The sequence below is a fragment of the Hylobates moloch genome, unplaced genomic scaffold (assembly GCF_009828535.3).
Source record: "Hylobates moloch isolate HMO894 unplaced genomic scaffold, HMol_V3 SCAFFOLD_11, whole genome shotgun sequence".
In the NCBI taxonomy this organism is placed as follows: Eukaryota; Metazoa; Chordata; class Mammalia; order Primates; family Hylobatidae; genus Hylobates; species Hylobates moloch.
In genome coordinates, this window is record NW_026652286.1 from 28921623 (window position 1) to 28934347 (window position 12725).

Genomic DNA, 12725 nt, shown 5'->3' on the forward strand with positions numbered 1-12725 from the left:
CAGGTATGGAAGAAATGTCTCATTATGCTCCTTAAATGAAATTAGCCCAGACTCAGAGCTCCCCAGCATTCCTATCTGGTAGGAAATTCAATCCCAGTCATCACTGGAGTGACTCTGACCCACTGCTGTGACCCCCATGCCAGGGATGTTTCAAGGAGACCACACTGATTATAGCCGAGATGCCCCAGCCCCACTGAAGAGCCCCTCTGGGTCTGCAGACTCTGTGCCTTCTGTAGGGAGGGCGCCGTGTTGGGGTGCAGCGGAAGCCCTGGAGGCTGAGATCCAGTCCTCTCTATGCACTCAGTGCCACCCACCCACACAACCAGGCACCAGTCATGGAACTGATGGGCTCTGGGCTCTGTCACCTTCCCAGGCCCGGAGACCCCCTCCCCTTCCTCACACCCCCACCTCCATGACCAAGAGACACCCGCTCCCAGGTGCTCCAGCTTTCACAAAGACTGGAAGGATAGCTCCTCCAGGAACTTGGCCTTTGGTCCTGCAGCCAAGCTGCCTCTCCCAAGGGAGTATAGGTCTGTCTTACCTCTCTGGAAAGAAGGGGAGGGATAAGGAAAAAAATTCCAAGTGAGCGGCTCAGTAGATTGTCCCATCCCACACCACACTCCCCTTTTAGACTACATTTCTTTCTAGTCCTTGAATGTGCCCTGCTTTGTGTCAATTCCAGGCCCGTCTGCATGCCCTCCTTCTACCTGGAGCACCCCACCCTCTCCTGTCTCATCCCACGGCCTCTCACCCCCACTCCTCTTTCACATCTCACCAGAGACGGCCCTTCCTGGGAACCAAACGTCTCCTGAGTCCTCTGCCTCCCTAGGGGTCTGGCTGGCACTCCCAGGGCACCCTGCTCATCTCCCCACACACGGGTCACCTGTGTCACCGTTGCCTTTTCTTCTTACCTACATCCCCCATGAGATACTTGTCGTTCATTGTATTCCCAGGGTCCCACACGTAGCCTGAACATAGCAGGTGTTTAGTAAACGGGTTGAACAAATGAATGGTCCAATCCCTGAATCAGATTTAAATGAAAAATGGACAACTGTTGCCCGAGCCCCTCAGCAGGCTGGGCCTACCCTGCACTTTTCATCTTCCCTTACCTGGGGTCCCTGCCATGCCCGCACCCACTTCTCCCACTCAGAGAAGAGCAGGGACAGAAGGGAAGTCATTTGTCTGGGCACATCCCAAGCAGAGAACACTCAGACCCTGTGTTTGGGATCCAGAACACTCAAGTTTGCAGTCTGCTCAGACGTGAGGACAGATGGCTGGACAGTGGACAGCTGGGCAAGGAGGGTAGGCAGCTTGGCAGGACGGAAATAGCAGTGAACTAAGCATTGGGAGTCCTGGGCTCAGAGCCTATTCATTCCACGAGTTTGCTGCACGCATCAGTCTGGGTTCTGTGGTTGCCAGCAACAGAAGAGGACTCTGAGTAACTTAGGCAGAAAAGATCTTTATTAGAAGGCTTTGGGGTATGATATAAATAACAGGTAACTGAGTTCTGATTCTGGGCTGTCTGTGTAGCAAGGGGCAAGCAGGGCACCAGGGGAGGAGAAAGGTGACTCCCAAAAGGAAATCAGGATTTTAACTACCTGAAAAGAAATTGTTGGCACACTGTGTGAGCTGAGACTAGTCACTCATCTCTCTTTGCCCCGTTTTCCCATCTGGATGATCTGAAGCTGCCCTCTCTCCTTCATTTATATCTCCAGCTTGCTTTTTGCAGAGAAAGCTTCCTGCCCTGGAAGATGGCACCCTTTCCCATCCAGACACCTTGGGAATGAATTATGAGGGAGCCAGGTGAGTGAGCGTTTATGCCGTCCCCCTGTAGCCTGCCCACTGAGGAGGCCAAGCCTTCTCCATCTGGATGCTGTGGGGCACGTGACTCATTCTCATGAGGTGTTCAGCCTGATCATTCCTTTTCCATGAAACCAGCGTGTCCTCTGCCCCTGCCTGCTGAACATGCTGATGAAAATCTGGATGGCATTATGGGCCTCTTCGTGGCTATGGTTTGGCCATCTTCTTTAATTGGGAGGCTCCTAGCTGGAGTCTGCCTTCCTAGAGCCCCTAAAGCTACCAACCCTGAGACCCTGCCACTACCCTGCATTTGGCCTTTAAGGTGTACATCAACAGGCTCAGGCTCTGTGCTAAACACCTGGGATGCAGAGGTGGTTGAGGGGGTGAGGATGCTCCAAAGTCGGAAGTTGGTGGGGGAGGCAGGTGCATAAACAGCTAACTATAGCAGCAGAACAAAGTAAGAGACAAAGGGACATATGAACCAGGTGTGTGGGGGAGCCCAGAAGTGGGAGGACGCAGTTCTTCCTGAGAGATCAGGGAGTGCTCCGTGGAAGATGCACCACCTGAGTCGCACCTTGGAGAATGAGTAAGATTTGACAAAAGGGGAAAAGGATCTTCCAGGCTGAGGGAACAGCGCAAACAAGGCTCAAAAGGAGGAATGGAGAGGTTTAATTCGGTGAATAGAGATGTCAGGTGGGGTTGGAGTTTTAAGAGGGTGGTAGGAGCTCCACGTTGACAGTGAGGGGTGTTTACGGGGTACCAGGAGCACAAAGCCCAGGATAGAGGGCATGTCTGCCTGGGCTTGGCTCAGCCTCACACCCAGGAATCCTGGCTTCAGCATCCCAGTTCTCCCTTGCTCCTCACCCACCTTGGAAGCAGGCTCAGGCTCCCTGACTGGCTCAGCAAACCAGCCAGCTCTTTCTCTGCAGAAGTCCTGGGCAAAGCTAGGACTTCATGTTAGGAGACTCCAGGATGTCTCCTAATAGCATCCCCCATCCCCCACTCTACCCCCCAGGCAGAGGGGCGGTGCCTTTGTTAGAACACTTCACCCAGCCCACGGCAGCGTCTGTTCTGTATCTCCTGCACTGGCCGTGAGCTTCTAGAAAATGGGATGGGTAGTCTAGTCTGGATCTCCAGCACCCAGCACTGATGGCGTAGCTGCACAACGCATTACCTTCACACATACGAACGAGCAGAGGAAGGTGGTGACATTCAAGTTACAACGGGCTTAGAGTCTGACCACCATATTTTCATAAGTGAGGCCTCAGACTCAGAGCGCAGAAAGGATTGCCCAAAACCACAAGCGTGATGGGAGGAGAGTGGAGACAGAGCAGTTTGGTTCATAGGAGCACTACTCACAAATAGCCAAAAGGTGGAAACAACCCAAATGTTCAACTGATGAATAGATAAATAAAACGTCATCTATCCTACAGTAGAATATTATTCAGCCGTGAAAAGGAATCCATGAAAAGGAATGAAGTACTGATGCATGCTACAGACTTGCTAAGTGCAAGAAGCCAAACACAAAAGGCTACATATTTTATGATTCCATTTATATGAAATATCCAGAATAGGCAAAGCCATAGAGACAGAAAGCAGATAAGCAGTTGCCAGGGGCTGGGGGGAGGAGGACAGGGAGTGACTCCCTAATGAGTACAGGATTTCCTTTTGGGGTGACAAAAATATTCTGGAAGCAGATCATTATGATGGTTGCACAACATTATGAATGTATTAAATGCCATGGAATTGTACTCTTTAAAATGGTCAAAATGTTGAATTTTATGCTGTGGGAATTTTAGCACAGTAAAAAGAGTAGTTTCAGACCAGATCGGACGCTACCACCTGGGTCTAAAGTCCATTCCTTAAACATAAGCTGCTGCCCCCACGTCCTGTTACAGACCTACCCAGCCAGACCAGGTGTGAGAGAGCCAGCATCACTCTCAGTGCAGGGAAGCCATAGGGAAGCCACATGATCAAGTGGAAGAGGGCTTCCCCGCCCCCCCCCTCCCCCCAGGAGGCAGGATTCCTGTCTTCTAGGCTGCTTCTTGCCCACGTGCCTCTGCTGAGGCCTAGCCCCCATCTGCTGCTCCATCCCACTGACCAGCCTACTTCTGATTGCACCAGATGTTCCATACATCTTGGGCTTCCATGCCTTGCTCTTTCTATTTGCTCTACCCAAGAAATCCTTTTCCCAACCCCTCATTCACCTAAAAGCATATTTTAAAAACCAGCTCCTGGCCAGGCGCAGTGGCTCATGCCTGTAATCCCAATACTTTGGGAGGCCGATGCAAGCAGGATCACCTGAGGTCAGGAGTTTGAGACCAGCCTGACTAATACGGTGAAACCCCGTCCCTACTAAAAATACAAAAATTAGCCGGGCATAGTAGCAGGCGCCTGTAATCCCAGCTACTGGGAGGCCGAGGCAGGAAAATCACTTGAACCAGGGAGGCAGAGGTTGCAGTGAGCTGAGATAGTGCCACTGCACTCCAGCCTGGGCAACAGAGTGAGACTCCATCTCAAAAATTAAATAATTAATTTTTAAAAAATTAAAACCAGCTCTTGTCTCCCCCTTGGAGAAGACTTCCTCTTCCCCTTGCCCCTCCCACAAATGAGCAGAGCCTTCCCCAGGGTGGTCACATGCATACATCAATTAAAGCAGGCATCAGGGTACAGTCGTGTCTGCCTGTCTGTCTCCCTGAGAAGACTGGGAGCCTGCAGGGAGGGACCTGGATTATTCATCACTGTATTCCTAGGGCAGCTCCAGGCCTTGCTCACAGGAGGTGCTCGGCACACGCCTGTCGAATGCGATGATGGCTTTGGGAAGCTGCTTTCACTCCGGGACATCCTCCATCAGTGAAGTGGGGGCAGGCTGGGTGATTTCCAAGTCCCTTCATCCCTGGTGTTCTCTGGTTATAAGGGAAGCAGTGGTGGGGGCAGCCCAGCAAGTGGCTGCTGTTGTCACAGGCCAGTGTTCTGTTCCTGTTGCCTGGCTGATAGAAGTGGGGAAGGAGAGAGCAGGAGCCTTAGCAATCCAATAAAAGTAGCTATTTCTGCTCTTGGTGGGGAGGGAGGAAGGCAGCACCCAGAGACTGGGTTCCCCATCCAGCCTGAATGGGCCATCTATTTTCTTTGGAAAGCTAATTAAACCCTCCTCTGGACAGCCTAGACACGCAGGCTGTGGCTGGGGTTGCCTGGAGTCCTTCGACTGCAGGGAAGAGCAGCAGAGGCTCTTGCTCCATTTTCCTTTGCAGTCAAGAGGTGCTACTCGTTCTGCTTTTCTGGTTATGAAATTAGTCATTTTCTAGGAAGCTTATTTATAGAGTCCACCGCACACATGCAGCACTGAGCTATTCTGAACACAGCTTGGGGCCTGAGAGGCTTAAGGTGTGAAAGCAGGTGTGAGTCACACATGGGTCCCCTTCCAGAGGTATCTGGATACTGTGCCTTTCAGTACCCAGCCAGGGGTCAGCCCTCATGGGCTGCCATCCAGCTGGGTGCTCTTTAGGGTAAGGAAAGAACAAGTTTAGGATTGGAAGGTTGGGGGTGGGTGCTCTCAAACAATCCCTGTGGCCACCACCAGCTCAATATAAAATGTGGGGCAAGTCAGACCCCATCCTCTGCCTCAGTTTCTCCTCTGTAAAATGAGAGGCCTTCCAGATCTGTGATTCTCTGACTTCTGTGGACAACAGCTGTGGAGGAGAGCTCCCAGCTACTTAACAAAGACCCGTCCACAAAGCAGCTCAGATGATGGCTGTGTTTGAGGTTCCTAATGTTTTCTCAAGAACGTCAGGTCAACATTTACTTATTTTATAAGTGTTTATTTATTGAACATCCTACTACGAACCAGGCACTGTGCGAGGCTTTGAAGATACAAAGTAAATAAAACAGAAATAGTGAACCCTGCCTTCATGAAAGCCACAGTCTAATGATGGAGACAGATGTTGAGGAATGGCATATATTACAGTGACATTTCTAACTGTGTCAAGTGCATACCATGTGAGAGAAAAGCATGTGGAAGGCACTGTGAGGGAAGAGCCTTCTCAGTGTGGCTGGAGTGCAGAGGTTAAGGGGGAGAGGGACATGGGGTAAGGCTGGAGGGATCAACAGGGACCAGACCACCCAACATCCAGTGAACTATGTCAAAGGATTTTTCTTTGTTCTAAATACAATAAGGATGCCATGAAAATATTTTTTCAAGAAAGGTTATGTGATAAACATTGAGCTTTGAGGAATTGATTCTAGCTCCTCTCTTCTGGAGAAGAGTTCACCATGCCACTTTCCATTGCCTGGGGCAAAGGGGACTTCCACATCCAGTTGTGCAGTTTGTAAACTGCACAGATTTTCTATGCCATAAGCATTAGAGCCACGTGGAGAATGTTTTGGAGGCCAGCCTGAGTGGATGCCAGCAACCAGTTAAAATATTGCCACAGCAATCTAGGCAAGAGATGATGGCGGCTGGGACCAAGATGGGGAGGGAGAAATGTGGAGGGACTCCAGAGACATTTAAAGAATGCACTTAAAGTTACCTTGAAGGAGGTGACCTCCTCTCTGCAGGAGTGCTGGGCTCTAGGACTTGTGATTCTCAGAGACCCTGGCAATTGGGTTGAGGAAAAAAATAAAATGATATAATGCCAGTTGAAAAAGAAGATATCAGAGAGAGAAGGGCCGCCCTGAACCTGGCCTCTCTGCCCTTAATTATTTAAAATCTGAACTTGGGCCTGAAACAGGCTCTAGGGCCAGTTCAAGAAGCAGGATAGCAGGACTTGGGGGCAGAGAAGCTGCTGAGCTTCTGGAATTCCTGGAAGTATGCTAGCAAGGCTATGTCAAAGGTTCTTTTGGTTGCCAGTTTCAGAAATCACATCCCACTGGCGTAAGCTAAAATGTGGGGATTTATTGGAAGGATCCATGGCCATCTTATGGTCTTGATGGGCATATTGTCCAAGACTCAGTACAGATGGGAACAAGGCAGCTCTCAGGCCCTCAGCAGCAGGTCTTCTCTCCAGGGCACTGTGGCTACCATGATTCAGCACCAGCGAAATGCACCAGAATGCATTTTCAATGTGCAAGGGAGAGGATCTGATTGACCCAGCCTGGTTTGTGTGTCCAGCCTTGGATCAGTCATCAGCTACTGCCAAGGGTCAGAGACATGAAAGGCAGACAAGGCCATTGGAACCCACACTGCATTTCAGGCCATTCCCAGGGTAGGGGAACCCCTGTGAGTCAAGTGGTTGCCCTCAAGATATGTCTACTCTCAAGATGCTTCATGGGATCTAGCTGATCTCCAGCAACCTTTTTCCAGCTTATCAGGTAAAGGAGAAAAACTAGACCCCCATACTCTCCTATAAGGTACCCTGATAAGCTAGAAAGAGGGTTCTCTGATTTCAGCAAGGAAATATTTAGACTATACAAAACATGTATATAACTATTTTTTCTAGCTATTTCTGGAGAAGAGTTCTGCATGCCACTTTTTACTGCCTGGGGCAGAGGGGACTTGCTTATCCTGGAGAGCTGGACACAGGATTGTGGGTTACTTAGAGCCCTCTTCTTGTCCACCCATGGTTCAAAACCACTGGAACTAGGAGACAGAATGGCATAGCAGCAAGAGCATGAGCCTGGAGTCCTAGGCCATAATTTCAAACTCATCTCTATTCTGTTGAGCCACAGCTCAACAGAACATTTAAAGAACATTAAACAGACCTTGGGCAAGTTACTTAACCTCTCTGAGCCTGTTTAATGATCCCTCATTCATGAGGTCATGGTGAGGATTTAATGTGATAAAGTTTGCAAAGTGCTTGCATATAGTAAATCCTCCTACTGTGGTAGAGATGATGATGGTAATGATGATGATGATGATGATGATGGTTGTGATGATACTGCTGCCACTGATTCCACAAGGAAGACCCTGCAAAATTCTGCTCCTGCCTCTGCAGCTTGACCCCTCAATAGGCTGGTATTTTCCTCAGGTCCCTTTGATGGGGTGGGGTTATTCAAAGGGATACAGAATACAGGAGAGGGAGCCTTCTTATCTTTGCTCAGGGTTTTTGTCTTGATCCTGGCTCAACAGCATCTTCTTACCTTTTCCATCCTGCTGCAGGAGTGAGAGAGAGAACCACGCTGCTGATGACTCCAAGGGAGGGGCCCTGGACATGTGCTGCAGTGAGGGGCTACCGGGTGAGTCTTCCCAGCACCCAGGTCCTTCCAGACCTCAGAGTGGAGAGAGAATGCCCCAGCTGACGCTGGGGCTGGAGTAAAGCCTAGCTAGCTATGAACTTGCACGAGAAGAACCATGCAGCTGCTCCATAGCTCTTGGTTTAAATGGGGACTTATTTTTCTAATCCCTGATGCCTTCTGACCTGTTATCATTTGGAGCTGCTCTAGGCTCACATGGAGGGAAGAGCAGGCAATTGAGGGTGTGCTAGGAAGTGAAAAGAAGGACGAAGAGCTGAGGAGTGCAGGGTTCCTAGGGGATGACCACTGACCGTTCAGTGCTGGGCTGACTTCAAGCGGTAAGGGTAGAAAACAAAACCTGAAGGCAGCATGAGCCAAGGATGCGGTGGGGGATGTGGAGAACTACCTGATCTCCCTGTTGAGAAGCCTGGCTTGAGGGTGAAACTGTGCTGCTTGAGTCCAGTTGACCACACTGGCAGGGAGCCAGGCCATTGCAGCCACCATGGAGATATTACCAAGGCACTCTTGCCCACAGGGTGGCAGCTTGTCCCAGTTGTAGCCCCATGACCCATGCCATGATAAACAGCCTCAGAAGGAAGAAAAAGAAGGGGTGGGGGGACAGTTTTATATTTTTTTATAGATTTTTATTGTTCTTTTCCTTCTTATAACAAAAGGTTAACTGTCAAAATATTAGAAAATAAATACAAATAAAAAAAGAAAAATTGCCATAATCCTGTAAGATAGCATATATTTTCATATCTCTCCTTCTGAACATTTTGTTAGAAGACAAGTCTTTTGGGCTGGGCATGGTGGCTCACACCTGTAATCCCAGCACTTTGGGAGGCCGAGGCGGGCGGATCACAAGGTCAGGAGATCGAGACCATCCTGGCTAACATGGTGAAACTCCGTCTCTACTAAAAATACAACAAATTAGCCAGGCGTGGTGGCGGGTGCCTGTAGTCCCAGCTACTTGGGAGGCTGAGGCAGGAGAATGGCTTGAACCCAGAAGGCAGAGCTTGCAGTGAGCCAAGATCGCGCCACTGCACTCCAGCCTGGGCGACAGAGTTAAGACTCCGTCTCCAACAAAAAGAAAAAGAGAGACAAGTCTTTTGAACTCTAACTTTGAAATTCCAAACCTGTAGCTTGTCAGAGACCTCATGATTGGCAAGGAACCTTAGAATGGAGTCTTCACGTGACACTCTTTAAGATAGACATTGGAAACAACCAGGCATGAGTCTAAAGCGATGACTCTTCAAAATAAGTGGTATTTTATTCACACCACACTCAGTGCCCCCGCTCCTGAGGAAGCCCTTTGGTGCAGTTCATACGTGAACCAGTAGGGGGTGCCATTGCTCAAAACACTTGGGGCAGCCTGTTGAAATGGTCCAAGACGGAACCATCTGTCTAGAAGAGAATTCTCTGAAAAGATGTGAGAACTTCCTGAATATCTGAATGGCTGTCTTGCGGAAGGGGCAGCAGTTCTATTCTGTGTATCTTAGGATGACGTAAGCCCAAGGCATTGAAATTAAAAACAGGCCTCTTGGCCCATAGACGCAGAACTCTCTGACTCTAAAAGTGGTCCAGTCATAGAACTCGATAATTCCAGAGGAAGAAATGAGTGTTCCATCACAGGAGGCATTCAAGTACTAGATAGATAGACAATGGAGAGGAAATTTCCACAATGGGTGGGAGGTCCAGATGACATCAGAAGTCCCCTTCAACTATTAAACAGTTCTGTGATTCAGATATGAGTCATAGAATTCGGAGATGACTCTACAATCAGGGATGGCCCCACTAGAAGAAACCCGCAGAAAATAGGACAGGATGAATAGGAGTCCAGAGAGTAGCACGGTGTGGAGGAAGAAAGAGCATGGGATTTGGTGTTTGAGTCCGCCTGTTCTGCTTCAGGCTGTGTGTTTATGCACAAGTCACTTAACCTTGCTGGAGCTCCAGTCCCTCATCTGTGAATAGAAACAATAGCAATATGAATATTTATCTTCACAAGGGTCCTGGGGGAATAAATAAATGTAACCACTCAGCCATTTCACTCAAGTACTTATTGAGCACCTACTAGGTCTCAGGTACTAGGTACTAGAGATATAGTGGTAAATAAAACAGACATAGTCCCTTCCCTAAGGAAAGTTCATGGACAATTTCCGCTCCGAGCTGCTTCTGCAAAATGGGATGAAGCCACAGCAGAGAGGCTGCAGTAATAAGCCTAATAGGTTGAATCCCAATGTTCTCTCCCATTTCTCCCCAAAAGCCAGCAACCAGTGTAGAATAGAAGAGTTTTGGTCATGTAATATCCCAGGAAATCAGTGTCATTTGCTACTCCCTTCTTACAGATGAGAGGACCAAGGCCCTGGGAGCTTAGGCAGTCTGTCCAAGGTCACTTAGCTGGTAGAGAGAGGATTCACTCCAGGCAGTCTCTCTCAGTAGCCCATGTCATCACCACTACCTTGTTCTGCCTCTGTTGTCCCCATGGAGCCACTGTCATCTTCTGGCACCCTGTGGACTGAGGCAGAAAGAGTTTAGGTGTGTGTGTGCCAGATAGGAGTTTGGAGGAGGTAGACAATGTCACTGTGCCTGTCCCTATCTGTGTCCTTCCCCTGGGAAGTCCTGGTTGCAGAGGCCGAGCAAGTTGTGTGACCCTCTAGACTCCCATGATGCCATCCTGATAGGGGATTGCAGTAATTATTTGCCTCCTCCATGGGGTCATGAGCTCTCTGAAGGCAAGTACCTCTCTATATCGTCTCTGCATCCTCCATGTCCAGCATGTATTCACTCATTTCTTCATTCTGTCACTACTGATAGAGCACCTACATGTGCTGGGCACTGTTGTAAGCACTAGAGATTGAACAGAAATCCAAACTGAAAAAATTTCCCACCCTCCCAGGACAGTATTATGTGCTAGTCAAGAACAGGGACTCTGGACCTCAGCTTGGCCCCACCACTTACCAGTGGGATGATCACGGACAAGCTACTGAATCTTTTTGGGCCTCCCATTCACAATATAGCAAGAACAATATTCACTGCTGTGCAGAGTTGTTAGAGGATTCAGTGAATTAACAGAAATCTTAGAACAATGCCTGGCATGTAGCAAATGCTGTACAAACATTTGCTATTAAGGAAAAATAGACAGCAAATAAGTAAGTCACGCCACATAGTATGGTTAATAGTGGCAAGTGCTGTGAAGACAATTAAAGCCATGAAGAGGGGGGTGGGAAAGAACTAGAGAATGGTTTGACATTGTGAATGGGGTAAATTCACATTGAATTTGTGGAAGTCTACACCAGCGGCTGGCGTAGAGTAGACTTCCACAAATGTTTGTCACGGACACTGACCTGTACTGCAACTTGGACATCAAAGGAAATGGGGGTTTGTAGGCCAAGAGAGTTGGAGTGTTAGGCCTTTAGAAGGAGCCCATGAGCACTGCAGGCAATTGCATAATGATGGTATAAAAATCCAGCCCTCAAGTACTCTCTCCACTCGTGGCTGTCTTGCCAGAGGCAAGGCAGAGTGAGGGCCAGCCATGCCTGGTGGCTCATTCGTTCCCACACCCACCTTCGGATGGGGGCAACATGGCCAACACTCCCAGCCACCACAGTCACCCAGATCTGAGCCAACACGGAGCAGGTCATACAGTCCCCCTAGAGCTTTCTGGAGTGGAAACATCTTCAACATCACCAACACCCCCTGACAGCCCCCCAACAATGCCCCAGGGCCAGGCATGCTGCCTCACAGCCCCTGGGACACCCCCACGTGTGCTCTTGCACACTCGTGTTTGTGCTCACTTGTCACAGCCGCATGCTCCCTGATGCACATGCATGTTCCCACGCACAGTCACCCGGGCACGTGGCCTGCCTCTGTCTCACACAGCCCTGCAGGGGCGGATGCACACCTCCAGGCTCACACACCTGCATGCCTTCCTCTTGCATGCTCACCTCTCTCAGCTCCATCCCTCCATCCCGCGGCTTCCACTCTGCGTGCTTCCTGGAGATGTGCTTACTCTCTCATTCCCTCCTTAGGTGTCTTTCTCTTTCTCCCGCTACTGTACCCCTTCTTCACGCACACTCTTGAAAATGACTAGGCAGACTCCTTTTCTCCCTCTCCGTTCTCTGTCCTCTTCCCAGGCTCTCAGTCATGCCCAGCTCCCCGGTACTGTGGGCGCACTGAGTGTCTACCTCACTGCCTTCCCCAACCCCGTGCACCTGCACACACATGTATTTTTCTTCTCCCTCATGCACACACCCTTTTTCATGTGGTCACCCTCCTTTTCTCTTTCACTCTTCCTTTCTTGCTCACTTCATTTGCTCACAGTCACCCAAACACTTTGGTACATTCAAACTCACACACTCCCTTCTATGTGTAGGTGTTCACATTTGCAAGATACCAGGCAGCACTGCTGATGCTGGGGCCTCCACTCCTTCCCCCAACCAGCACCAGTACAGGCCTAGCCCAGCATAATCCTAGCTCCCAGCAGCTGCCGCGGAGGTACAAGGTAGAAGGAGGTAGATACAGCAACAGGTGCCAGTGGGGGCCAGCACATGGAACAGAGCAACATCACCAGGCATTGCTCTCAGCATCTTCATCGTGTAGACTTGTGGGCAGGCCTGCAGGGACCAAGGTCACACTGCCAATAAAGACCCTAGCAGTATACCACCCCTGCTCAGTCCTGCACTGCAAGGGCCGTTGCTTGCATGCATGCATGTGGGCAGGCCAGTCTGTATGTCCAGGCTTGGTCCACACTGCACCCT

The 12725-nt window shown here is 49.7% G+C and overlaps 1 protein-coding gene across 10 annotated transcripts in view; it reads left to right on the forward strand.

The window, feature by feature from the left end:
• The window catches only part of PTPN5 (protein tyrosine phosphatase non-receptor type 5), a 63982-nt gene that overhangs the window by 18017 nt on the left and 33240 nt on the right, over positions 1–12725 (forward strand). For 4 of the 10 annotated variants that reach the window (XM_032166436.2, XM_032166430.2, XM_032166431.2 and 1 more), the window contains 2 exons: positions 1716–1803; positions 7895–7971. In XM_032166436.2, coding sequence (XP_032022327.1) covers positions 1784–1803; positions 7895–7971 — 97 coding nt within the window. In that variant the 5' untranslated portion in view covers positions 1716–1783. Of the gene's footprint in view, positions 1–1715; positions 1804–7894; positions 7972–12725 lie in introns of those variants that run through there. The other 6 variants (XM_058446536.1, XM_032166433.2, XM_058446537.1 and 3 more) reach the window with 3 other exon arrangements.